The 26370-nt window shown below is 37.6% G+C and overlaps 1 protein-coding gene across 7 annotated transcripts in view; it reads left to right on the top strand.

The window, feature by feature from the left end:
- EYA1 (EYA transcriptional coactivator and phosphatase 1) overlaps positions 1–26370 on the top strand; it is a 362018-nt gene that overhangs the window by 278920 nt on the left and 56728 nt on the right. For 5 of the 7 annotated variants that reach the window (XM_011940938.1, XM_011940944.1, XM_011940941.1 and 2 more), the window contains 2 exons: positions 958–1097; positions 3055–3138. In XM_011940938.1, coding sequence (XP_011796328.1) covers positions 958–1097; positions 3055–3138 — 224 coding nt within the window. The remainder of the gene's footprint in view (positions 1–957; positions 1098–3054; positions 3139–26370) is intronic. The other 2 variants (XM_011940942.1, XM_011940939.1) reach the window with 1 other exon arrangement.

The following is a 26370-nucleotide window of genomic DNA, read 5'->3' as shown; positions in this document are numbered from 1 at the left end:
AAGATTCCAAATCAAATCTGGTACAGAAATCTGGAAAAGAGTTTGTGGGGTGAGCCAGCTTTTTGGACATCTGGAATTTGGGAAAAGAGGAGATATTCTGATGTATGTTTTGGATAGACTAAAAAGTACTAAATTGGTTCGAGTAAATGGCTTTTTGTTCAGTCTGAACACAGGATAAGCATCTTCCCCAGCTCCACATCCACTGCCAGACTCCTCCTTTGAGCCTTTTGGGGGTTGTTCTTTATTTTGTGGTTTCTATGTAATTATTTCAATGGCTTCTCAGAGTTACCCAGATGAATACTTTTAATATGCTGCCTGGTTTTGGATGTTTGGTTCAAAGAGACTAGGACCGAGGACGAGTCGGTGATGGACAGTGTGTGGAGTATGGGTATTGTCCATGTATCTGCCCTCCTTTTATCTTGTCATCCGCTGGTTCTCACATAAAATGAGGGAGAAAATGGAGAATGTAAAATTTTCAAAGAAAAATCTACCTGATGACTCAGTTTTCCCTGCCCCAGAGCTGGTTTTTCTTTTCACCTCTTTGCATGCACCAGAAGCCTTTTTGTAGCTGAGAGAGCCGCAGCTGAGGCAAATGTGTGAGCCTCTCCTTATGGCCAGGTGCTGTGATTGGAATGAATGAGAGAAGCGGGGGAAAGGCGTGGGGAGCATTCTCTAATCACAGAGAACCACATGGAAGATGCAGGCAACCTTGTACAACCTGTTGCCTCTCGCCTTCAATTAAATTTTAATTGCTCCTGATCACACTTTCTTTCAAAACAAATCTTGTAATCAGATATCTTATAAATTATTTACCAGTGCAAGTAAAAGACGATGTAGGATTTCAGCAGAATGAAATGTGCTTTACTATTGAAAGTCCCCTTATGAATTTAAACAAGATTAATCTTGGCACCATGGTGATAGAAATAAAAGATGAAAGTCCTTCCTATATTCCTACAGAGTACAACACAATCCACAGCCCTTCAACACCCATTAAAGATTCAGATTCTGATCGATTGCGTCGAGGTTCAGATGGGAAATCACGTGGACGGGGCCGAAGAAACAATAATCCTTCACCTCCCCCAGATTCTGATCTTGAGGTATGTCATTGCCAACACCCAAGTAAATAGCAAGGTGTCTTAATAGCTAACTGGTAGTTTTACATACCTGCTATGTAAACAGCAGTGGCTAAGGTATCAGATGCTTTTATTACTACTTTCTTTTTTATGTTAACAATAGATAAAGTAGTATTTTCTCTCTTCTTTATTAACTATAGGTTAAGCAATAATTTGTTTTTTCTTCCCTATGAACTCTATGGCAAAGCATCTGTTTATTTCTCTCTAAAGAAATATAGTAAATTATGCAATTCTACTTGAACAAAATTCTGTTATGCTGCTGTGTCTCATTGCCTCTTTAAGTGTCATACTAAAAATACTTAGTAAAATCCACTTGTTAAAAGGCACAAAAAAATAGAATGGATAAGACCTACTATTTGATAGCACAAGAGGGTGACTATAGTCAATAATAACTTAATTGTACATTTTCAAATAACTAAAAAAGTGTACCTGGATTGTTTTTAACACAAAGAACAAATGCTTGAGGGGATAGAGACCCCATTCTCTGTGATGTGCTTATTTCGCATTGCATGCCTGTGTCAAAACATCTCATGTACCCCGTAATTATAGATACCTACTAAGTATCCACAAAAATTAAAAATACAAACAATAAAATAAAATCAAATCCACTTTTTTTTTTTGAAACAGAGTCTTGCTTTGTCACCCAGGCTGGAGTGCAGCTGCATGATCTCGGCTCACTGCAACCTCTGCCTCCCAGTTCAAGCTATTCTCCTGCCCCAGCCTCCCAAGTAGCTGGTACTACAGGCATGTGCCACGAAGCCTAGCTAATTTTTGTATTTTTAGTAGACACGGGGTTTCGTCATGTTGGCCAGGATGGTCTCGATCTCCTGACCTCATGGTCCACCTGCCTCGGCCTTCCAAAGTGCTGGGATTACAGGCACGAGCCACCACACTCAGCCATAAAATCCACTTTGAAATGAAAGACACACTTGTATATATTGAGAAAGGAAAACCTGAAATGTTCTAAACTGAAACAGTAGTCATCTAATGAGACATATTTTGGTGGAGTTTAAAAGCAGGAGGGATTAAGTAAGAACTTAAAGGGTGGTAGATTTCATAGCCTTCAATCCACTGCAACTAAGTTTCTGCTTTTTGCCAGAGTGAAATCTGATGGTTGGAAAACATGATTATTTTGGCTAAAAAAAATGAAAATTTTCCAGCAGAATCTATGTATATGAATATGTACTGGTGTGAGTGGGAATGGGAAGAAGTAAAACAGGCTTGGGAGGCTTTTTGTGCTACCCCAAAGACCTTTTGGAAATGAATTCCTTCAGATCCCATTTTAAATACTTCAAGAGTATGTCTAAGAGCATGAGTAATGTGTCTGCTTACGTTGTTAAATACCTAAACCCCGAAGACTTAAAAAACCTGGCAAGAACAATGTATATCCCATCCCTTTGATAACAGCTCAATAGGTAACATAAGGTGAATCGATTATGTAAGGTTTTAGTCTTTGGGTGCAATTTTAATACTTGGCTTGCTAAGAGTAAAACATAAGATTCGTTATTTTAGTACTTCTCAAAGAACAGAGATCAGAGGGTAACGAAAAGATAAATGATATTTGATCAGTTGCTCATCTCTATCTCAAGTTATAAACAGACTAGTTATAACTCTTTTTTTTGTTTATTCAGAGCTGAGACTGAAATTCTATTACAGAATTAGAAAGGACATAGCTTATTATCTCTTTCCTATATTTATATTGACATTGTAAATGTAATTATCCTCTTGTACCTCATCCGAAGTTATATCTGGAGAAAAGTTAAGAGATACTCTTTGAAACAGTTGTGTTTTTTTTAGAAATAATAAATTCAAATTCTTCATTCATCTTCCATTTCAAGATGACTTTTTCATGTTGCAGTTAACTGAATAACAGCTTTCTCAGCCAAGGCAAAGACACACTGATTTGGTTCTTCCTTTGTAGAGAGTGTTCATCTGGGACTTGGATGAGACAATCATTGTTTTCCACTCCTTGCTTACTGGGTCCTATGCCAACAGATATGGGAGGGTGAGTACCAAGAGGCATCAGTTTTTAATTTCTTTGGAGTAAATATACCTCTAATTTGTTTATTGTCTAAATGAATGTAATTTAACTTTAAGTAACAAATTTAAAATATAAATGGAAAATAACTATATAGTCAAATATATATGTAAGGTAAAAAATATGTAAATGAGCCAAAGAAGAGATTATCTTTAGGTCTTTGGCAATAAGATACACTTATACAATTAAAGTCATGCTTCTTCAGACCCCAGTGAATAAAAGTGATTAAGTATTATCCTAGGATGAAACATTAAAATACATAAGTGATGTAGAAAGATGTTTTCTGTTCTCTTTTTTACTTTTCCTGTCTTTTTATTCCCTAACATTTAGTGGAGCAAATATTTCACTTTCTGTTGTCCTCAGTGATTAGCAGCTTTGGTATTTTATCTTCAAAGCAACTGCTACAAATGTCTCTATATGTCCTTTGCTACTTGGGTTAAATTTATTTGAATGGTATGTAAGATTGATTCTCTGAAAGGCAGTAGGACCAATATGCCCATGTTAGAGTTGTACAGTACTGATATTGGTGTTATAGACAAAGAATAATATTACAGACCACTCTGTGAGTAGAACTTTGGTTTCTATGTTGTAATTTGGGTATCCCAAAAGTTTGAAATTTCTTTTCTGACATGTTGATGATTTCATGAGTTTTTCCCAGGCAAAAATGTTATTTAAAGTAGCTATAGGTAATTTCTCAAGTTATTCTGCTAATATTTCATTTTTCTTGTTTTAATCATTAAAGAAATAATAAGTGTTAGTTTTTTTAAGTTATTTGGAGCATTAGAGACTGAATTCTTATTATGACTCAGTGACTCTAGTAGTTTATCACAATTAAATGTTAGAATTAATACCATTAAAATGCGCATACTGTTATTACAAATTTGACCACGTAGCTGTTCTTTCAACAAATACTTATTTTAACAAATAGACACTGAGTATCTGCTATGGATATACAGTCTGGGGAATTTAGCTTCACAGCCTAGGTTTCCTTTTCATCATCTTAAAGGTACACCTAATCAAAAATAGGCTCGAGCAATAATATCCTACCATTTTACTTTCTGTTCCAAGATAAGATATCGGTAAAACACAATATGTCCCATCTTATTGTTCGGCAAATTCTCTATGAGAAGACAACAAAAATGCAGATTATAAAATATAAGGCTATAGAATCAATCAGCCAAATGGTCTCTACTGCGTGATTAGCACATAGTAGGAATTCAAGAAACATTAGCTCTGCTTTTCCTTGTATTATTTTTTCTGTCAATACTATCACTGTTCTTATTTCTAGAAAAACTACTTAAAAACTAAAGATTAATATCTGAAATATCAACATGTAGTTAGTGGGCAGAACCTTGAAGATCTCCTTAACTGAGCCATTATAAAACCCCTACAGCTGTCTGCTAAGGAGAACACTGGTGCGTGTAACTCACACAAGTTTGAAAAGAGTAGGCACTTAGAAAACGAACATTTGAAAACCACCCAGAAACTCTCAAATCTTTAAAAGCTCTCACTAAGGACCAAATTGATACAAAAGAGAGTTATCTAAGAGTGTTCTATTAGCCAATGAAAGAGGCCAGCTTAGAGTTAAGGAGTTAGGCATCCCATGACCTACTGACCTCTCAGTCTTTGGCCATAAATTATTGGCTTGCACATGGAATTTACACTTAACCTAGAAATACCTGGCTTCATGCAATTTCTCATTCATGTCTAGACCAAACACTCTCTAAATAATGTATTACAAATACCATGAGTTTGATTTTTTAATGTGTCATGGAACTTTGAGGTTTCATCATATAGTAGTTAATTTGTTTGTTTGTTTAGCTTAGTTTTCCCATTCTAGGTCATGTGATAAAAAGGTTTATCTCATATAATTTCCAAAAGCCAAATTTATATATTCTCTGAAGTACAGACTATTTGAGTTTCTTAAATATAAGCTTGTTCTTCATTGATAAGTTTATGGGGCTGAGGAAGAACTTCAGAAAGCTAGGTTTCTGAGGAAGGTCTTCCTGCGTGTGACTTTGGGTCTGAATTCTGAAAGGCCTGAAGTTACTGTGCGGTCATCAGGAGAAAGGGTATTCTAAGCAGAAGAAACAGGAAAGTGTAGAGGCAAGAAAGGCTTTGCTGTTTGATGGACAGAGGCCAGTGGGACCACGCTTAGTGGTGGAGATGGCAGTCAATAAGATGTGGTCGGGAATGAAGGCAGGTTCCAAAGGGCCTCCCAGCCACACATGGTCAACAGGGCTAATGCCGTGGGAAGTCATCGGGGGACCACAACGGAGGATATGAAAGGATCTGATTTACAGTTTTAGATTGCTTTAGCTAAGTGTTAAGAATTAATGGTAGGAGAAGAAAAATGGGAGTCCAGATAGGAGGTGATAGCAGTGATCTGATGCACCAGCAGTAGAGAGGGAAAGAATTTATTGGACTCTGGATTACATTACAGGTAGAGAACTGGATTTAAAAATGATTTGGATTGATTGGAGTGGTGGGTAGTAAACAAGACAGAGAAGTGAAAGATGATTCCCGTATTTTTGTCCTGGGCAACTGACAAAATAGTCATATATTTGTTGAAATAGTATATTTGTTGAAATAGTAAAGAATTCAATTTGGAGGGAAAAGGGAAAGTTCAGTGTTGGACAAGATGTTTGAGATGCTTATTATAGAGAACTGCTTGGACCAGGCAAGGAAACCACTGGAAGGTGAGCCCAGGGCACTTGGGGGACTAGTCAGTACAGGAAATGGCAGATTCACAGTCAACATTGCATAGATTAGGGTTAGAGGCTCCCCTGAGTCTCTTAGCTTGATTTCTTCCTACACATTTTTTGAGCACCTTCCATGTATTGAACACTTGTGGTCAGCCTGTTGTCTCATTGCCTGCAGGTGTCTTTTCCTGGCTGGGTGACTTTTGAAGATGCATGGTTTAGGATGTTGAATTATAGCTGGAAGTATGCAAGGAAGTCTACTTAATGCTCTCCTCATTAAAAATCATTAGAGTTGAGAAGAATTGGCTCTCAAATCTGATCATCAAGCTTTGTAAAAATGTGGTTCAACAAGGATTCTTCCAAACAGTAATAATAACCAAGTTGATCAGAATGTCTTGAATTCCTTTTGTTTCCCCCAGGGCACTGGGGAGGAAACAAGTCTTAAGGGAGTTCAGTGACAAGACTTCTTTTTAGGAGCACAGATTTGGTGGTGTTCCTGGGCATTGTCAAGGGGAGCATGTGGCTGAGCCTTACTCCACACGTATATAAAGAATGAATGCCTGACAATGTGATCGCTGTTCTGTTTCTTAGGGAACCAGATACTTGAGAAGTAGCTTAGTCACAGTAGCTTAGGCAACTCAATGAGTAAGCCATTCAGTAAGAGGACACAGGATCTGGTTGATATAATGCAAAATTAGGGCATGTTACAGCAATGTGTACCAAAAAAAAGTTTGAGAATGTCCCACCTTCCATGTAATCCTAGCTGTGGGAAGAAGGCATGTTGGGTGTTATAAGAAAGTCTTGTTTTATAACAAAGGTGATAGGGACAAAGAAAGGGTGCTGGATACAGTACAGCCATGGCTGAGGAAAACAAATAACATGTCAGGAAATTGAAGAGCCTGTGAATGCTATGTAAATTAGGATGTTTTAAATAGTATCTGTCCTAGCTGTTTTTGTTTAATGCATTTTTTAAAGTTGCTTTAAAACTAATAACAAATTCCAGAATTTCATTGAAGAAAACTAGTCTTGGGTTATTTTTCATTGAATGGTCTCCTTATAAGAAACAATGTAATTCAATTATTGTTACCAAAGTATATACCCAAAACTTATATTTCAAATCAAAATTGTGCTGATGTCTCAGGCATGATCCCCCTCCTGTGGGAGGATTACCCAAGATATCTACATCCAATGGCTTGATTGTTTCAACACTATCGTTTTATTATTGTTTAACGCCTGTGTCTCATAGTGATTTGGGCTAGAATGGATCTTAGAAATATGGACGTTCACTTTTCATTTTCAACAAAAACCAAAACATGAACACTTAGATAGTGTAAAGCTTAACATGTTTAATCATAGGCTCTATTAAGAACATTCTATATGCCCGGCATTCATTCAATTCAACATTAATGCTCCGAAGGTGCTGTTATCAAGCCTATTTTATAGATGAGAAAATTGAAACTTGGGAGAGGTTAGAGACCCAATGTAAAAATTACTCAGCAGCATGTCTAGCATTAAAAAAGTTAAATAAATACCAGTTATATTTGAATTTAGGTGAAACTGCACTGTCAAAAAAAAAAAAAAAAAAAAACTTCCTGCCTAGTGGCCAGTGAGTAAAATGGTGGCAGTGTCCTCAAATTTATGAATTACAAGTATACACTATGCCTAACAGTGTGATAGAAAGAGGATCAGATTTGAGTTCAAGTAGATCTAGACTCAAATCCGAGCTCTGACTTTTCACCTCTTTGACCTTAGGCAAATTATTGATTCTTACTGAGCCTCAATTTTTTTTTTTTTTTTTTATACGGAGTCTTGCTCTGTCGCCCAGGCTGGAGTGCAGTGGCCGGATCTCAGCTCACTGCAAGCTCCGCCCCCCGGGTTCACGCCATTCTCCTGCCTCAGCCTCCCGAGTAGCTTGGACTACAGGCGCCCGCCACCTCGCCCAGCTAGTTTTTTTGTATTTTTTAGTAGAGACGGGGTTTCAACGTGTTAGCCAGGATGGTCTCGATCTCCTGACCTCGTGATCCGCCCATCTCGGCCTCCCAAAGTGCTGGGATTACAGGCTTGAGCCACCGCGCCCGGCCGCCTCAATTTTTTTATCCATAAAGCCAGCTACATGACTTATGGAATTGTTTTAAAAATTAAATTGTATGATGAATTTGGCCCGGCATGATGGTTTATGTGTGTAATCCTAGCACTTTGGGAGGCTGAGGCAGGTAGATCACTTGAGCTCAGGAGTTCAAGACAAGCCTGGGCAACATGGCGAGAGTCTATCTCTACAAAAAAAAATACAAAAATTAGCTGGGTGTGGTGGCATGTGCCTGTAGTCCCAGCTACTTAGGAGGGCTGAGGTAGGAGGATCGCTTTAGCCTGGGAGGTCAAGGCTGCAGTGAACTGTGATTGCACTACCGCATTCCAGCCTGGGTGACAGAGTAAGATCCTGTCTCAAAAAAAAAAAAATTAAATTGCTCATAAATGTAAAAGTCCACGCACAGAGTTGTATTAATGGCAACAACTGATAGTTAGAAAAGCATGTGTCACCTAACGAACTTGTGGTTGTTCTCTTGAGTATTTGTTTTATAACTTACTAGGTTTCTAAGAGGATCTCACTTGTCATAGTGAGTTTAGATAAACAGCGTCCCTTGTGGGTGTGTTTCTGTGATCATTCAGTACCTTGAGGAAAGAAAAACTGAAAGCAGTTTATATTGCCCACTTCATCAGAACAGTCCAGTTCGCCAGTAGAGATTGTTGTTCCTACTCTGCTTTAGCGGACAACACTGAACTCCAAGCTCTTTTGGTAGAGGATATTCTTCCATGGTGGTTGATGCAGAAGCTAAACTCTTAGCATGGCACCAAAGCAGCCGGACACCAGTGTCCTCACTGAGTTGCCGAAGATCTGGTTATTTAACCAGGATAATCTCCCTTTTGGAACCTCCAGACCAAGGGTTGGCAAACATTTTTTGTAAAGCAACAGATAGTAAATATTTTAGGCTTCATGGACCATATGCTTGCCGTAACTACACAGTTCTGCCTTAGTAGTGCAAAAGCAACCATAGACAGTGTCTAAATGAATAAATGTGGCTGCGTTCCAATGAAACTTGATTTAATGCTCCCAAATTTGAATTTTATATACTGTTCGTGTCTTATGAAATGTTTTTCTTTTGATTTTAAAAACTCTAGACTGAGGATTGACAGGCAATACCCCATGGGTCAAATCTGGTTTATGGTCTGCTTCTGTCGGGCCTTTAAGAATATTGTTTAAGTTTTTAAAGTGTAATTAAAAACAATAAAAACACAAGGAAGAATGTGTGTCAGAGATGATATGGCCTGCAAAGCCGGAAATACTCCCTGTCCCTTTACAGAGAAAGGCTGTCTGCCCGCCTCTGCTCTATGTGATGCTCTGGGCTTTGCTTTTGCTCATTTTCCTCCTGCCTTCCAGGATAATTCAATGACAGCAACACTGTGAGTAGACTGTGAACTCAATGCAGGCAGTGCATATATGTACCTGGGGCCCCAAGGAAACACAGACCCTCACGTGAATTCATTAGGGTAGGTGAAATAGCTGTTACAAACAGGTCTAAAATGTAATGGCACAAACACAATAGAAATCTGTCTCTTGTTGAAGAGTGGGGATATTCCAGGTTGCTTGGTTTGGGCATGGTTTGGTAGTACAAATAATAGTAGTGCCATTTTCATCATGCAGCTTTTGAAGCTTCTGGGATCATTAGCATTCATTCCCCAGTGGAGGGAGGGGGGAAAGGCAGGGGCAGTGTGAATGGGAGGCTTTGTAAGCTAAGCTGAGACAGACACACACCTCTGCCTATGCCATTGACCTCAGTCACATGACCCAGTGCAGGGGAGGCTGGGAGATGCAGCCTTCTGTGTGCCCAGAAGGAAACAGAGAATGGCTTTTGGTGAGCAGGTAGAACTCACAGCCCAGTTCTCAACTATTTGACCAATGAGTGAAACCCGAAGCATGCTTTCAACCCACCTTGCAGCTCTAGCCACACTGACAGAGCCAAGCCCCAGGCTATGTGAGTGGTGGCTCTGGTGTGATGATGGCCAATCTAATCCCAAAGGACAGAGCCCTGATTTTATTTCCTTCCTTGTATATCAATGCCAAGTTAGATAAAAAGGATGAAATAATGAATGTGTCCATATATAAAACCTCTGGATGCTGTAGAGTGACATAGAATCTAAACTCTCAAAACAAACAGAAGCACATTTTTTCGAATGCCAGCTAAACAGGCATCTTCATCTCTCTTCTTTGGCCATATCTTGAAGGTTTCTCTTTTTTCCTTTAACAGCCAGCCCCTTCTTGCCTCGCTACCAGTAATATACAGCTGCAATGGACATTCTTGCTGTTTAATTGAACACAGCCTTATTGTTCTTGTTCATGAATATAAGAGGGAATGCAGTGAATGAACAGGAATCATCACAGCTCCTTAACCACTGCACTGGCCTGCCAACCTCCAACTTTGGACTTCCCTTGCTCTATGACCTGGGAAAAAGCACCCTATAAAATGTGAGCAATTACAGGGTGGTTAGGGGAACAACGTGAACCACCTAGAAAAATGCTCATAAGTACTTCATGAACAAGAGCTATCATTTATTGCTTACTTTGGAGGTTTAGAGGAGGAAGCAGGAAATCGTGCAGACTTTGTTGTTCCAGGTAGCAAAGAGGGAGTGGGAAACAGAGAATTCCAAGTGGCAGAAATCATAAACAAAAAGGGTAAATAGTGATAAAGTATACTTAAGGGATTAGACTTGGAGAAGAAGAGTACCAGAAAATGTGTTGAATTAGTAATAAAAAGACTGCACCTTTATTCAACTTTTGTGGTTTACACTGCTCTCTCACACTTATTATCCAATGAGCTCCTTCTTTTTGCCAATAAGAAAAGTGTAGCTCAGAAAAATTATTTGTCCAAAAGGTATACGCATCAACTGCCAGTCTTCTAATTGGTCCAGGCTTAGAGAGAACATTGAGTGACAGGGTTTCGTTCTGTGGGCATGGGAATTCCATGAATTAGGGACATGGTGGAAGGATATGATGGCAATGGAGCGACATGCTGGAAGTGTGCATTTGGAAGACCAATTTAATAGCAAGGAAAATTATTGTGCAGTCCTCTGGTATAAAATAATAAAGGCCCAAAAAGTGGCTGGAACACTCTGTAGAAAGGAGGGAGGTAGGAGAGTGGTTACAAATGAAATCCTGATAGGTCTTTCAACTGGATTTAGCTGTTTAGCCTTTCCCTTGGCACCACATGGGTCCCTTGGTGTTGAGGCCAATTTGGCCGGGTCCATCCTGACTTTATTCTTCTTCCTCCCTCTTTGTACCACTTCTTGGCAGTTGGCACATGTTTGAGATTCATTGGGTTTTCTCTACAGTCAAAATTAATCTTTGGAATGGTGAAGTTCTTTCTCTTATTCTATACTTGAGTATCATTTTCATAGTGTTGAAAGAGAGTCTCTCAAGTAAGGAGAAAATTAACACAATCAAGTGTCACGTTTCTAATCAGTAAAATTGACCTGATTAGCCCCACCACAAGTTTGAGGGTTTTGTTTTTTTTTTTCCAAATCATTCAGGCAGTAGTTTAACCATGATTTATTTTTTATGTGTATACCATCTCTCTTGGTAATCCATATTATTTCTTAATTGGCAAGAGAATCACATCCAGCTCCCAAAATCTGATATTTCATATCTAAGCAGCCCAGTGATAGGGCCTTAAACCTTGAAAAAAGTTAGTATTTTATTGATGATATTGTTCCCTTTAAACAGGAGAAAACACAATAATGGAACCTTTGGGTCTCATAAGTTGTATAGATCATTTGGATAACACTTCTGGTTATGTGTTTATGTGTTGTTGTTTTTTTATTTTTTAAAAACACAATGTTTCAGCATAGTTTTTCCTTTCAAGATAGGAGGCTAATTTGCAAAGCTTAACCTTAATCCTTTCCCGGTGAGCAGCCAGCATGGGGTCTTAAACCTAAACCACTCATGTATTCAGAGTGCCCATTCCTGTTTTTCAGCTTATTTTCCCCAAAAAACAAAAGATCTTGGGTGGGGAGAATTTTTAAATGACATTCAGGTCCTGTTTGTGGCTGTAATATTAGCATTCTAAGTAAGGAATTGTTTAAGGTGCCCTGAATGGGTATTTTTCTTTCATTTGATTTATACTGCCCAAAGAGTTGTCCTTGATTTGAGCATACTTAACAAGATTTTCACATGGACCAACAAATCTCATAAACCTGCTCACACTGTTAGCAACACACCTCACTGGGCCCCCACAACTCCCAGTAATTGCTTGCCAGGGAGGCTTAGCTGCCCATGTAGGATTAGTTCAGAGAGAGGTTAGGAACCTTATTTTCTTTTATTCCAGAAATTCAAAATGTAGGTAGTATATCCTGAGGAACTAGTCATGCTTTCTAAAATAGTTGCACTGTCTTCTGGGAGCTCCTAGCTCAAGATTAATTATTTAAATAGCACTTTTTAAAAAGATAATATATTCTTTGTGATTCAAAGTAGAAAGTAGAATAGCAATTGCTAGGAGTTTGTGTGGAGTATGATCTCATGGATATAAGTGAGTACATATTCAGAGAGGAGTGATACAAAAGACATACATCATGTATTTAATGTACTTATAAATTGAAAATAATAGACAATAATTAAAAGGCAAAATAATTCCCTTTCCTTTTTATTTTGAGTAAGAACACCATAAGTACTTTGTAGAGACCAAGTCAGAATGCTGAAGCTACTTAAAATTGGAACAATGACTTAGCCATTAAAATAGTTCTTAAATGTTGACTTAAAGCATGTAAATTAGACAATTTATATTATGTGCTTGCTTGCTTTGTTTTACTGTTAAATTTTTGCTTTTCAATTTAGAAAAATAGCATGGCCCAAGAAAATAGAGCTAAATGTGCAAGGGTGCATAAATAAAAACTAGAGCTACATTAAAAATTGGAACAATTTTTCTTTTGGTGCTTTACTGGTGTATCTAGCAATAAAGAGAATCTGCTTCCTCATTAATATTTGATGCTATTTTTAGTGGTTCTTATAATAAAACTAAAGTGACTTGTTAGACAACATAAGATCTAATGTAATATTTGTCACTTGTGGCATTATTAAATGAACAACGAAAATCTTGGGAAGTATCTTTTAAACATAGTTATGTAAAAGGGAGAGATGCTTTCACGGTTAGAAAATGGTTACCTTTAATGTTCCTAGAGAAAGGAGAAGAGATATTTTGTTTTTATACTCAGAAATTTTTCTGGATTCATCCTAAAAGCCCCGAAAGAGATAAACAACAAGTTTTCCTTCAACTTTCTGTTTTGAGTCTCAAAAGACCGTGAACTCTGTGAACTGAAAGTAAATAATAACGGGTCAAGAAGATCATTCTGTGAGGGGTTGGTGTTTGCCACTAAAAATAGACTATATTGTCATTTGAAGCCAGGAAGTGAGAAGTGTTCATTTTTCTTGCCTCTTTCCGATCCTTTTAGTTCAATGAATAACTCTATACCTTTCTCCAGCAGGCTGAATTGTGGGACTTTCATGAGTCTTATGTGTTTCTTTCATGCATTTTGCCAGAATACTGTGCTTAAATGGTGCAGGGCCAATAGAGAGCTCCAGGAATGGGAACTCACTGAATTGGTAAATGACAGCAAGAGAAGTTAGGACAGATACCAGTGTGTCCACAGGTGACTCTTGGTGCTCTTTGGCATCTGTGTAATAATGTGACATGAACTGTGGTGGGCGGACATCTCTAGGCCGCTGTGCAGGAGAGGGAAGCTTGATTGTAGAAAGTCCTCAGTGGTACCAAAAGAATGTGATAAGACTCTGGCTTGATTGGCCATAGACAGGGATCAGGGTTTTTTTTTTTGTTATAGGGAGAAAGCTGCTGAATTTATAGGAAAAATAATGTGTGCTTATATAATACTATCAGTAAAATAGTGCCTGACTGCTTTACATTTTTCTTTAAAAAGCACTATAAACTCCACATTCCAGTCCTTTTCTCAAGCACTCTGAATGGGGTCACTAAGAAACTTTGTGACACGATTGGCTTCAGCTATCTAGTTGGTCAAATTAGATTTTACCTCTTCTGTCTTCTTCAATGTTTGTAAACTGCCTCACGAACATGACTACATCATAAAACATTTAACTTTCTGAAGAGGTCAAAAGAATTGAGGATAAATACATATCCCCTTCAAAACAGTTTTCACAGTGCTTATGTACAAGATAGTTAAGATCAAATACCATGTACAAACACTAGAATTAGCAGTGCAAATGTGACTGTAATAGTTCTCCACATAAATGGGCAACAAAATAAAATGAGCAGCATAAATTTTAACGTGGTCACTAGAATAAAGCAAAATGGCATGTGAGAATGTACTCCCTGTCCCTCCTTCCTGGCGACCTAGAAAAATTCCTGATGGTTTCTGTAGTGGGTAAGATCCCCTGCTAATACCATGTGATCTCCATGTTAGGACTACCCAAAGTGTAAGACTCCATCAAAAGAATTTGTGAGAAGTATCAGGTGGTACTCAGAACCTTAGCCTTCTAGCAGAGATGAGTTTTGCTGTGGGTAAATGATCGTTAAAAACATCCATGAAGTAATTCAGAAAATTGTACCACCAAATGGCACCCTTCTCAAGTTGCACACACAAAACCTGCAGGGTTATATGGACTGCAGTACCCAAAACACATGCCTGGCTGCACACCCCTCTCCTGCCTGAGACACCATTTGTTTCCTGGCCTGACACTAATGAGTCATTCAGAAAGTCATTCTCTTATGATTTATAGAGTACATACACAGTAATGTAGTAGGTGCCTAGCCAAAATTTCTGCCTTCAGGGAGCTTATAAATTAATAGAGGAGGCTGTTGGTAGGGGATGAATGAGTCTTCAACAATAGTATGTCATTAGGGTAAAACTATTCTAAACTAATGCCACTCTAAATCCACTAAGGGTAAAACTGCAGAATCTCTAAAGAAATAACAGTGCTAAGGCAACAAGTCTCTCTGTATTATTCATGACAGCCATTCCCTAGTAGCTACATCATTTAACTGGCAAGAAATAGCCAGTAATAGGATGTCAGATGGTAACACTAGCATTGTGAATCAGAAAAAAAAAAAAAAAAAAAAAAAAGTCAGGATCCACAGGAGCTATACAACCAAAAAATAAATGCCAGGGGCCTTAAATGAAATGTTTCTAGGGTTACTGCTCTTCTTAAATTACACTGGGATTTCTCCTTTGCAGCTGATCAACATTGCAATTCAACACCACTATTCCTAAATGTATGAGATGATCTTGTGGTTTCAAAAATGGAGGAGTTCCTCTGGGTTCCTAGAAAAGAACATCCCATATGGTAAAAATGAATAGAGTGAATAGAGGCCAAACATCATCTGACATACATTCTTGTGTGTATTCCAAATACTTACTTATATCTGGGTACAGATTATCCAAGTAGGCCCTCGCACCTTCTTTTCAATAAAAGGTGGTATGCTGAGGAACTTTGGCAGACTTTTGCATTATGGCCTTTAAAATGTTTTTGGCATTTTAAACGTATGGCTTGCATGTGTTTTAAATTTTCAGGATAAATATTTTTAATCCATAGTTTCACTACCAAAAACAGCCAATCTTGTCTTTGTGAATATTTTTATATTTTTTTTAACTTTTCATTATAGAAATTTGCAAACATAGAAAAGTAGAATAGTATGTATAATAAAACCCAAGGTAACCACTCCAGCTTTAACAAATATTAAGTCCTAGCCAATCTTGTTTTATCTGTATCTTTATCATATCCCTCTGTTTCCTGGTTCTTTCCAAGGATGATTTTTCAAAATAAATCCCAGATATCACATTACTTAATTTGTATAGAGTTAAGTATGTATTTAGGAAATCACTAAAAGAATTGTTTAGAATAGAAATAATAAATGGTATTCAGCACCTTAGCCATGTAGTGAAATTAAAAATAATTTTGTAATATCATTAAATGTTTAACCAATAGTTATATTTAAAATTATTGTTTATTTTATTTTATTTTATTTTTTGAGATGGAGTTTAGCTCTTGTTGCCCAGGCTGGAGTGCAATGGTGTGATCTCAGCTCACTGCAACCTCTATCTCCCAGGTTCAGGCGATTCTCCTGCCTCAGCCTCCCAAGTAGCTGGGATTAGAGGCATGCACCACCACGCCCAGCTAATTTTGTATTTTTAGTAGAGATGGAGTTGCACCGTGTTGGTCAGGCTGGTCTTGAACTCCTGACCTCAGGTGATCCACCCACTTCGGCCTCCCAAAGTGTTGGAATTATAGGTGTGAGCCACCGTGCCTGGCCAATTTTTATTTTTAATTGTGATATACACATAAAAAACTTTACCTTCTTAACCATTTTAAGTATACAGTTCAGTAGTTTTAAGTTCATTCACATTTTTGTGAAACCAATCTCCAAAAGTTTTTTATCTCTCAAAATTGAAAGTCTAAACCCATTAAACAACTCCTCATTCTCCCCTCACCCCAATTCCTGGCAACATCTATTCTCCTTTCTGTCTCTGTGTATTGGAGGTACCCTCATATAAGTGGAATCATATAGTACTTTACTTTTTGTGACTGGCTGATTTCACTCAGCACAAGGTCCTCAAGGTTCATCCATGTTATAACAAGTAAGAATTTCCTCCCTTTTTAAGGTTAAATAATATTCCATTGTATGTATATGCCACATTTTATTTATCTATATATCTATCAATGGACATTTCAGTTGCTTCCACCTATGACTGTTTTAAATAATGCTGCTATGAATATGAGTATGCAAAATGTCTTCCCTGCTTTTAGTATTTTTGGGGTATATAACCAGAAGGGGAATTGCAGGATCATATAGTAATTATATACTTAATTTTTTGAGAAACTGCTTTACTGTTTATCTTAGCAACTATAGCATTTTTTGTTCCCACCAGTTGTGCACAGGGATTCCAATTTCTTCACATCCTCATCAACATTTATTAGTTTCTGTTTTTTGTTTTCTGATAGTAGCCATTCTAATGGCTGTGAGATAATAACTCAGAGTGGTTTGGGTTCACATTTCCCTCATGAATAATGATGATGAGCATATTTCATGTGCTTTTTGACCATTTGTACAACTTCTTTAGAGATGATCCTTTTCCCATTTTTTAAATCAGGATTTTTTTTTATTATCGAGTCATAGGAGGTCTTTACATATTCTGGATATTGACCCCTTATTAAATATATGATTTTCAATTATTTTCTCCCATTCTGTAGGCTGCCTTCTCACTGTTGTTTCCTTTGATTATATAAATTTTTCATTTTGATGTTTTGAATATATTTTTTTGGTTATTGCCTTTGCTTTAGGTGTCAATCCAAAAAGTCATTGAGAAATCCAATGTCATGAAGCTTTTCCCATAAAATTTTATATTTTAGGTCTTTCATTTAGGTTTTTGATCTATTTTGAGTTAATTTTTGCATATGGTGTAAGGTAAGGATTTACCTTGAATTTTTGCATGTAGATATCCAGTTTCCCCAGCATCGTTTGTTGAAAAGACTATCATTTCCTCATTGAATGGTCTTGGCACCCTTATGGAAAATCATCTGATCATACATATGATGGTTTATTTCTGGTCTCTCTATATTCCATTGGTCTGTACATCTGTATTTTTGCCAGAACCACATTGTTTTGATTACTGTGTCTTTGTAATAAGTTTTGAAATTGGCAAGTGTAACACTTCCAAGTTTGTTATTTTTAAAAATTGTTTTGGATCTTCAAGATCCCTTGAGATTTCATATAAATTTCAAAATGGAATTTTCTGTTTCTGCAAAAAAAAAAATACTATTGGGGATTTGATAGGGATTGCATTAGATCTGTAAATCACTTTGGATAGTATTGACATCTTAACACTACATCTTTCACCCATGAACATGGGATGTCTTTCCATTTATTCGTATCTTCTTTAATGTTTTTAGCAATAATTTTTTAAAAATTTTCAGTGTACATGTGTTTTCCCTGCTTAGTTTATTCCTAAGTATTTGATTCCTTTCATTTCTGCTATTGTAAATGGAATCATTTTCTTAATTTCTTTCCTGGCTTAGTCGTTGCTGGTGTATAGAAACACAACTGATTTTTGTGTGTTGTTTTTTCATCCTGCAACTATACTGAATGTATTCATTAGTTCTAATGGACTGTGTGTGTGTGTGTGTGTGTGTGTGTGTGTGTGTGTGTGTGTGTGTGGTTGGTCTTTGGGGCTTTCTACATACAAAATTATGTCATTGTAAACAGATATCATTTTACTTCTTCTTTTACAACTTTGACGCCTTTTATTTGTTATTCTTGCCTAATACTTCTGGCTAGAACTTCTATGTTTTGTTACATAGAAGTGGCAAAAGCAGACTTGTTGTCTTGTTCCTGATCTTAGAGGAAAGACTTTCAGACATTTACCATTGCGTATGATGTTGGTTGTGGGCTTTTCATATATGAGCTTTATTTTATTGGGTAGTTTCCTTTTCTTTCTAGTTTATAAAGTGTGTTTCTCCAGTAGTTTTGTTTATTTACTTTACAGTTTATTATATGTCTCCTAAGTGTCTTTAATCTATAGATTCTCACTCAATCCCTTTTTTTAAACCTTGTGTATTTCTATTGAAGTAACCAGATTGTCTGTCCTATAGAGTTCCTGGGAGTCTGGGTTTTCTTAACAGCAACCCTATTGTATTATTTAACATGTTTCTTTGTCCTCTGTATTTCCTACAATCTGATAGCTAGATCTAGGAGCTTACTTAGTTAGATTCAGTTTCCTTTTTTTTTTTGGTAAAGACTTTATAGATGAGGTATATCCTTCTTGAGCATCTAGTTGTTATTTTTAAAACTTCAGTATTCCAGTTGGAGAAGCTCCTTCAGCAGGCCATTATAGAATGTTTTTACTTCTGCTGTACATTCTTTCATCTTAGCTCTAAGGAGGTTGACTAAGAAGAAGAAAATTCAAGAGTTTGGAAGTTTTATAAACCATAGATCCTTAATTGATCTGAATCAAATCTATGTAGACTTGCTGGCAGAAAAAAAAGACTGACAGTTCCTGTTGCAGATAATTAGCTCAGGGCTATTTTTGCTGAGGCGAAGTTTTGAGATGAAACTAAACCACTTGCTGAATTTTGATATTTTTTCAAGTATCTCCTCTTCTTGAATAGCTCTAAAATACTATTGCATATTTTTGATTAAGGCTTATTGGTTACCTTTAGTGGACAATAGGTGTCCTGAGTGACTCATGCTGAGTCACATGGCAGGTACCACATTCCTTTGTTATCTTTTCAATAGTGTGGTGAAGTTCAATCTACCAGCCTAGTTTCAAGTCAGAGAACTAACTGATAAGATCAGTGAACTAACATGATTAGTCTATAGGTATGCTTGGTGGCTAACTTTAAAGGCAGATTCCAGCTATCCTACCTGAGGCTTAAGTCTCGCCTTAGACATTTGCTCTACAGGTAGTTTCTTTGTCTCAGTGTAAGAATAAATATTTATTAGAGATTTATATACATTCTAACATGCTAATTTTGACTGGGATGTAATCAACTATTTAAAGAAATAATGCTGTACTCACATCAGAGAGCCAAGGAATAGACCACCTCTGTCCTATAATCAGTTTGATGATACAACCGAAGTATCTGTTTGTGGGAGAAGGATCCTTTTTATTTTTTAAATAATCCCCCCAAATTTTAAACTCTTTATCTTCTTCCTGGAGTGGGCACAGTCCAAATCACATGCGCTTTACCCTGAGCAGACAGAATACCAGATGCTTGATACAGATACTCCAGAACTGATACTGGAAGACTCTACTTCTCTTTATTATTATGGTAGCTGATATTTTATGTTAATTTGATATTCTTAAAGTGCTTTCACAAATTTATCCTTCGACTCAATCACAGACAAAACTTTCTAAAATATTATGTGATTCCTGAAATGCTAGAGTATTGGATCATTTTGTGATCGCTGAAAAATTTCAGGGACTTTACATTGAAGGCATATTAAATTTGGACTCTACATCAAGAATTCCTGTTTATAACCATGTATTACTGGCATACATTTGTTGATAAACTTGGTCAGGGTCAAGATGTTGCCAAGACCTATTCCCCCCAGTCATTTGTTAATTGATTGGATTTAAGCTAAGCTTAAGTGCCTGTTCACAAATTGTCACCATTTAATGATTAAATAGTATAAGCAGAAAGGTATATGTGACTAACTTAAAGCAATCACATGACATGGCTATGCAAGTAACTGATTTTTTTGAAGAACATTTCTAGGTATCAGTTGAACCAGTGCATTGCTCAGATCCCATCCGAATGATTCTACTTTCCCCTTAGTTCCTAGACCTTCAGAGTATAGTACACCTTGCCAGAGTTGGGTCATCTTTCCCGGTGATAAGAACCAGCTCTGTACTATGAAGCTTGGTTGACATCTTTTGGAAGAACCAGTGGCAGCCCCTTCTGGGAGTGGTCATGTTGCATTGTCTAGTTTAACTTCCACCCAAATTAGTTTTACTGATGACTGAGCTCTTAAAAATATGGTCACTTCAGAAATAATTGGTATGAGGAATTGTATGAACATTCTATTGAAAGTGCCTTGAGTAGTAAGTATGGTGAAAGTCTAGTTTGAATGTATGATTCCTTTAAGGTAGTGCTGCATAGATTGAGTATATTAGTCCATTTTGCATTGTTGTAAAGGAATATGTTTACTTTTTAGTAGGCACAATACATATAGCACTTCAGAAATTTGAATTTACTGATTCTCACATACACAGATGAAGGCATTGTTGGAAGCAAATGACTTAGCCTTGCAGAAGCAACAATGCCTTCATCTGGTGTGTGTGAGAATCTTGGTAAATTCAAAACTCTGAAGTGCTATATGTATTGTGCCTACTAAAAAGTGCATTTTTAATGATACTTGAAGTTTATCACATGCCCTAGCTCATCGATGAAACAAAGCAGGGCCCCAAGAGGAAATATCCTAGTCCTCTGATGATCTAGTACCCATATGCATTTCTATACCCCTTCCTTTTATTTACTTCAAACCCAATTACAGATTTTCAACATTTGAATTCAAAGTTGACAGACATTAATCTCTCTAGAGACTGTGTATTTAGTGGCATTTCAGTATTTCTGTGCACTGCTTTTGTCCAGAATTTTTTCCTTTTTAACATTTTAATCAAGATCTAGTGAGATAGCTGTGATAAGGATTAAAAAAAACCAATAAACAGTTCAAGGAACAACAGTGGACCAGGGTTGATGCTGGTGATTTGGGTATATGATGAAAATTTTAGTCTCCATGAGCAGTTCTGTGTTGTAGAAAAAAAGAGAAAGAGATCTTGAGGCAATGGAATAATTAAAGACCACTTGACAGAGGATGAAGGCAAAACAATTGTTTTATTCCTGATTCTACAGACACTCAGCCAATTACATCATAATTTATTTTTTCTACATAATGTTACTTTGAATTAGTAGACATAATTTGCCTTTGATGTACTGAAAACAGCCATGGGTAGCCTAGGATGACAACAAGTTCCTTCACTTTAGTGACTTTAAGTAGACATTTGCAACTTAATATCATATCCAAATAATTTAGGAACAGGGTTAGATTTCATTCCTGTGTGTGGGCATGAAGTTAGATGTTGTGTATTGAGTTTCGTTTGGGTGAAGAACAACTTAAGGTTTCCACTAAAAGAATTTCCTATACATAAGAACTGTAGTAAATGTACAATTTCTTCATTAAACAAGAAAATTGATAAAACAGTTAAGTGTATTTTTTTCCTTTTGAGCCCCTTCACTGTACTATTCAATTTTTACCAGAGAAATAAATTTCAGGGCACATAAGAACGTATTTTACAAAATGATATGATACATACCACTACTGAGTTTACAAAATAAATGTTATGCTGACCTTATGCTAATGTTATCCACTTTGTTAAATAGAAAAGTAAGGCTACCTATGCAGCTATTCTAAGAATGGTCTCTTTCTTAATCAGGTAAATAGCATTTACTAGTGAACATGTTTAATGTTTAATACTGTATTATGTAGATCGAATGAGATTTTGAGATTCAAGTGCCCTTTTTTTTTTCCCTAGGCTAGATAATTAGGAATTTTTTTTTTCACTGACAACACTAACAGCTAATGACAGGTAAAATTTAGTATTTTCTTCTTTTCTTCACTGGAATTATTTGAAATATTCTCTATTTATTGCTTTTTATTCATTTATTCCTCCACCAAATTTTGGGAAACCTTTTATGACATGCATTGTGTTGGGTACCAAGGATATAGAGATAAGTATATAGGAATAGGAAAAACCAAGGATTCATAGCCTAAAGCTTAAAATGTTGTTTAAAGGCTGTAAAGAGAGAAAAATCTAATTGAACAAAACATTCTACACGAAATAGAAACAAAGCCTCCCATTATGTTTTTTCAGAGGATTGATACCCTCTTTTTGATTCAGCAAATAAGAGTTTCATACTAAAACTAAAAAGAAAGAAAATCATAACTCTGAATCTAAAAAACGGAAGGAGGAAGATACAAGAACACATAGAGCTGTGGTACCAGCAACCGCGGAGCCCAGGCAGCAAGAATCAGGGAGGTGGAGCTGCAGAACTGGGAAAGGTGCCCGGCGGGGAGCACTGCCTGCAGGGATGGAGATGTGAGTGTACAGGCTCCATCTGAGACCACGGTTTATGAACCTGTGTGGACAGATCCTTTGCCCCAGTTTAGGCCTCTGCCTAGTTGTGTTTTGAGGAAAGGATTTCATGATCAAGACAACAGTTTGAAAAATCAGAAACAGGCCACCTTGTATATATAAGCAAAAGTTAGACATGTACAGGTCTTTTGCACTCATTAAAGCATTTGGATATTTTTTGAAGGAGATGGAGGCTGGAATGAGGGTAGCAACAACCTAGAAATAGACCCCAGTGAAGGAGACCATACCAAATATCCACAAAAGACACAAGGCTAAGGGAAAAAAAAACCAGGAAAGCAAAGAACAATGGCAATGACAATAAGGAAGGCTGGAATTCCAGGTCCAAGTAACAGGATGTTGAAATTGATTCAATGTGGAGCTAAAAAGAGGTGACTAGGAAAATGCCAAGGTCTGGGTTGGTATGCCATTCCTCTAAAGAATGAATACAGTAGGTTTCCAGAGGAAGTGTGATGAATCCAACTTGCCGCACATTGAGTTTCAGGTGCTTTATGGGACATCTAAGTAGAAATGACCAATAAGTAATTGATATATGAGCCTCCAGGTGAGATCTAAGATCTGATAGAGGGGAGTGGGTGGTGCTTGAAGCCATCGGTGTGCTTGAGTCCACAAGGTGATCTGAATAGAATGAGAGATGGAAGGATAAGAATCAAGTTCTAGGAACCAACGTCATTGATATGGTTTGGCTGTGTCCCCACCCAAATCTCATTTTGAATTATAGCTCCCATAATTCCCATGTGTCATAGGAGGGACCCAGTGGGAGATAATTGAATCATGGGGATGGTTACCTCCATGCTGTTCTCATGACAGTGAGTTCTCACGAGATCTAATGGTGTTGTAAGGGGCTTTCCCCTGCATTTACTCTGCACTTCTTCTTGCTGCCACCATTTAAAGAAGGATGTGTTTGCTTCCCCTTCTGCCATGATTATAGGTTTCCTGAGGCCTCCCCAGCCATGCTGAACTGTGAGTTACTTAAACCTCCTTTCTTTATAAATGACCCAGTCCTGGGTATGTCTTTATTAGCAGCATGAATGGACTGATACAGACATTTAACAAACAGATGATGTATACATAGATTCTAGGAAAATGCCCATAAAAGATTGCTGTCATAGAGGAGAAATGTCAAGAAGAGAGTAAGCAACAGTGGCACATGCCACAGAAGGGCCATACTTTGAAAAGAATGAGAACATTTGGCAATGAGATTGACTTAAAATGAGATGTTACTTTGAAGTGGAGGCTAAGCTCTAAATAATTTTTTGAAAGTGATATAATAAAAAATGGTGCTTTAGAAGAAGCCCTTTTAGAACTGCAGCTCTGCAATTTGTTATTGCAAGAAAATTATGTATTATAAAAATAGTAAGATTAAACCAAAGACCTGGTGATTTTAACATCTCAGTTTTGGTTTAAGAATGTGTTTTTTTCCTTGTTCTTAATATGCCAAAATAAGCCATCAAGCCACGAGTTATTTATTAACTGTTCAATGTTAGCTTTTTTCACATTTGACTTGTACTTGTATGAGACATGTTTAGAAATTTTAACAGTGTTAACATATTAGCTATTGTAATAGGAAAATAAAATCTAACCTCGACGTGAGAACTCCAGTTGCTAGAATATGTGAGCAATTCCATGAGCAGAATTATCTATCTGTCCTTCTGCTAGTTTCCTCTTGGGTAAAATACTTAGGCTGAGATGGCTTTGCACTCTGCTTGCTGGATCATTACACACAAATCACAACCCTTTAGGAACTCAGTGCGCCTGTTTCTAAAGTCAAAGAGTAGGTGTTTTCTAGAGGTCTGCCTTTCAAACTGTAGATTGGGACAGGGCTGTGAAATGGACAGTGTCACTGTATATCCACACAGTGAACAATATCTTGCTTTGGCAAACATATTTCAGCTGTGTGTGCAGGCACATAAGAGAGATTCTTAGATCCCAATGTTAATTTTGTTTTTTACTGTGCATTGTGGTTCAAAGATGTCTGAAAAACACAGCTCTCAACTAGAACCCCCTTCCTATTCTAAAATTATCTCATTCCACTTAGCTGCCAAACTGTTCTCTTGGTGTAATAAATGTTTCAAAACAATTCTTGGAGTGGCAGGTATAAAAACTGTTGAGGAATGACAGCTAATAACAAAAGAGAATAACATGAAGAGGTAAATAAGACCAACATCTGTGTTGTATTTTACCACTAGACTGAACAAGCCTTTAAAATTTATTAGTATTCTGACTAGCAAGTCATTATTGTAATTTATGAAGAAAAGTTAAAGTATGCTATATATTAACGAACAATAGAGTAATTCTTTCAGTGGTCATATAAATAAGCAACCGTATCAAGGAGAAAGAATACTTTTTCAAAAGTAACAATACTATGGCACATAAATTTTAGAATTGGCAATTAAATAAATGTGGTCAGACTCCATCCTTGCCACATAAAAAGATTCATTGACATGGTTATGAGACAAGTCAGGGTATTTTTATTGGCCTGAGCTAGAGGGAATAAACACCTTTGTCAGGTGTTTTGTTTTAGACACATCTGTTTGAGCTTCCCCTACAGGTTAATTCAGCTGTAGGGTCTATTTGAGCATTTGCTTTGGCAAACATATTTCAGCTGTGTGATACCCAGCATGCCTACTGATACTTAAACTCCTTGTGAGTGAACAATTTCTTATAAATCCAAGAGCAAATGAGTTAGCTTTTCTTTACAGTAATTTGTAAGCTGTATTTAATTCTTCTAAAACCTATGAAATTTCATAGATTTCAGGTGTATTAAAAAGGGACAATTTAAGAATGCTAAGGAGTATGAATCATCACACACAAAATTTGAGGGAATCGTTTTCCTTTGTGCCTCCCAGCAGAACTCTTGGACACTCAGCCTCTGCGTCTTTATTTCCTCTCTGCCTTCTTATCAACCCTGGGGTGTTTGCTTTTCCCCTTTGCCGATCTAACCCCTGAAGTTTGGCAATACTGTGTCCTCTGTCTCCCTTCCACTTTCAGTCAGCTGGCAGAAAAGGCACAGGCAGGAGAGGAACTGAGGTGAGTGAATTACACCATCCTGCCGTATTTCACGTACTCTGTTCCTCCTCTAGGGCTGCTGGAAGGTAGAACTTGGGCCATGCTGGAGAGGTAGGGGCAGTGCTTAAGGGGGTGGGAGGTACTGTAGGGATGTGGGTAGTGCTGGATGGGTGTGAGTAGTGCTAAGGGGGTGAGAGGTGCTAGAGGGATGTGGGCTGTGCCAAGAGGATGGGAGGTGCTGGAGGAATGTGGGAGGTGCTGGAGGGATGTGGGAGGTGCTGGAGGGATGTAGGAGGTGCTGGAGGGATGTAGGAGGTGCTGGAGGGATGTAGGAGGTGCTGGAGGGATGCAGGTGGTGCCAAGACAGTGGGAAGTACTGGAGAGATGTGGGAGGTGCTAAAGGAATGTGGGCAGTGCCAAGAGCATGGGAAGTACTGGAGGGATGTGGCAGGTGCTGGAAGGGTGTGGGTGGTGCCAAGAGGGTGGGAAGTGCTGGAGGGGTGTGGGAGGTGCTGGAGGGGTGTGGGCAGTGCGAGGGGTGGGTGGCGCTGGAGGAATAGCCAGACTGGGTTGGATTGACCCCCAGGCTACAGCAGATAGGCCCCTGGCAGGTGCCCAGTGAGGCTGTGCTCCCATCCCCCACCCTTTCCAGCTCCTGCTGTCTCCTAAGTGTACAAATGTACGATTCTGACAAATGAAAGACTAGATGTTTTTTATTAATAAGTCTATGTGAGAATATTGTGTTTGCCATCTTGCTCTTGGA

The sequence above is a fragment of the Colobus angolensis genome, unplaced genomic scaffold (assembly GCF_000951035.1).
Source record: "Colobus angolensis palliatus isolate OR3802 unplaced genomic scaffold, Cang.pa_1.0 Scaffold194, whole genome shotgun sequence".
In the NCBI taxonomy this organism is placed as follows: Eukaryota; Metazoa; Chordata; class Mammalia; order Primates; family Cercopithecidae; genus Colobus; species Colobus angolensis.
Note: the sequence above shows the minus strand (reverse complement) of the source record. Positions and strands in the feature narration are given on the sequence as shown.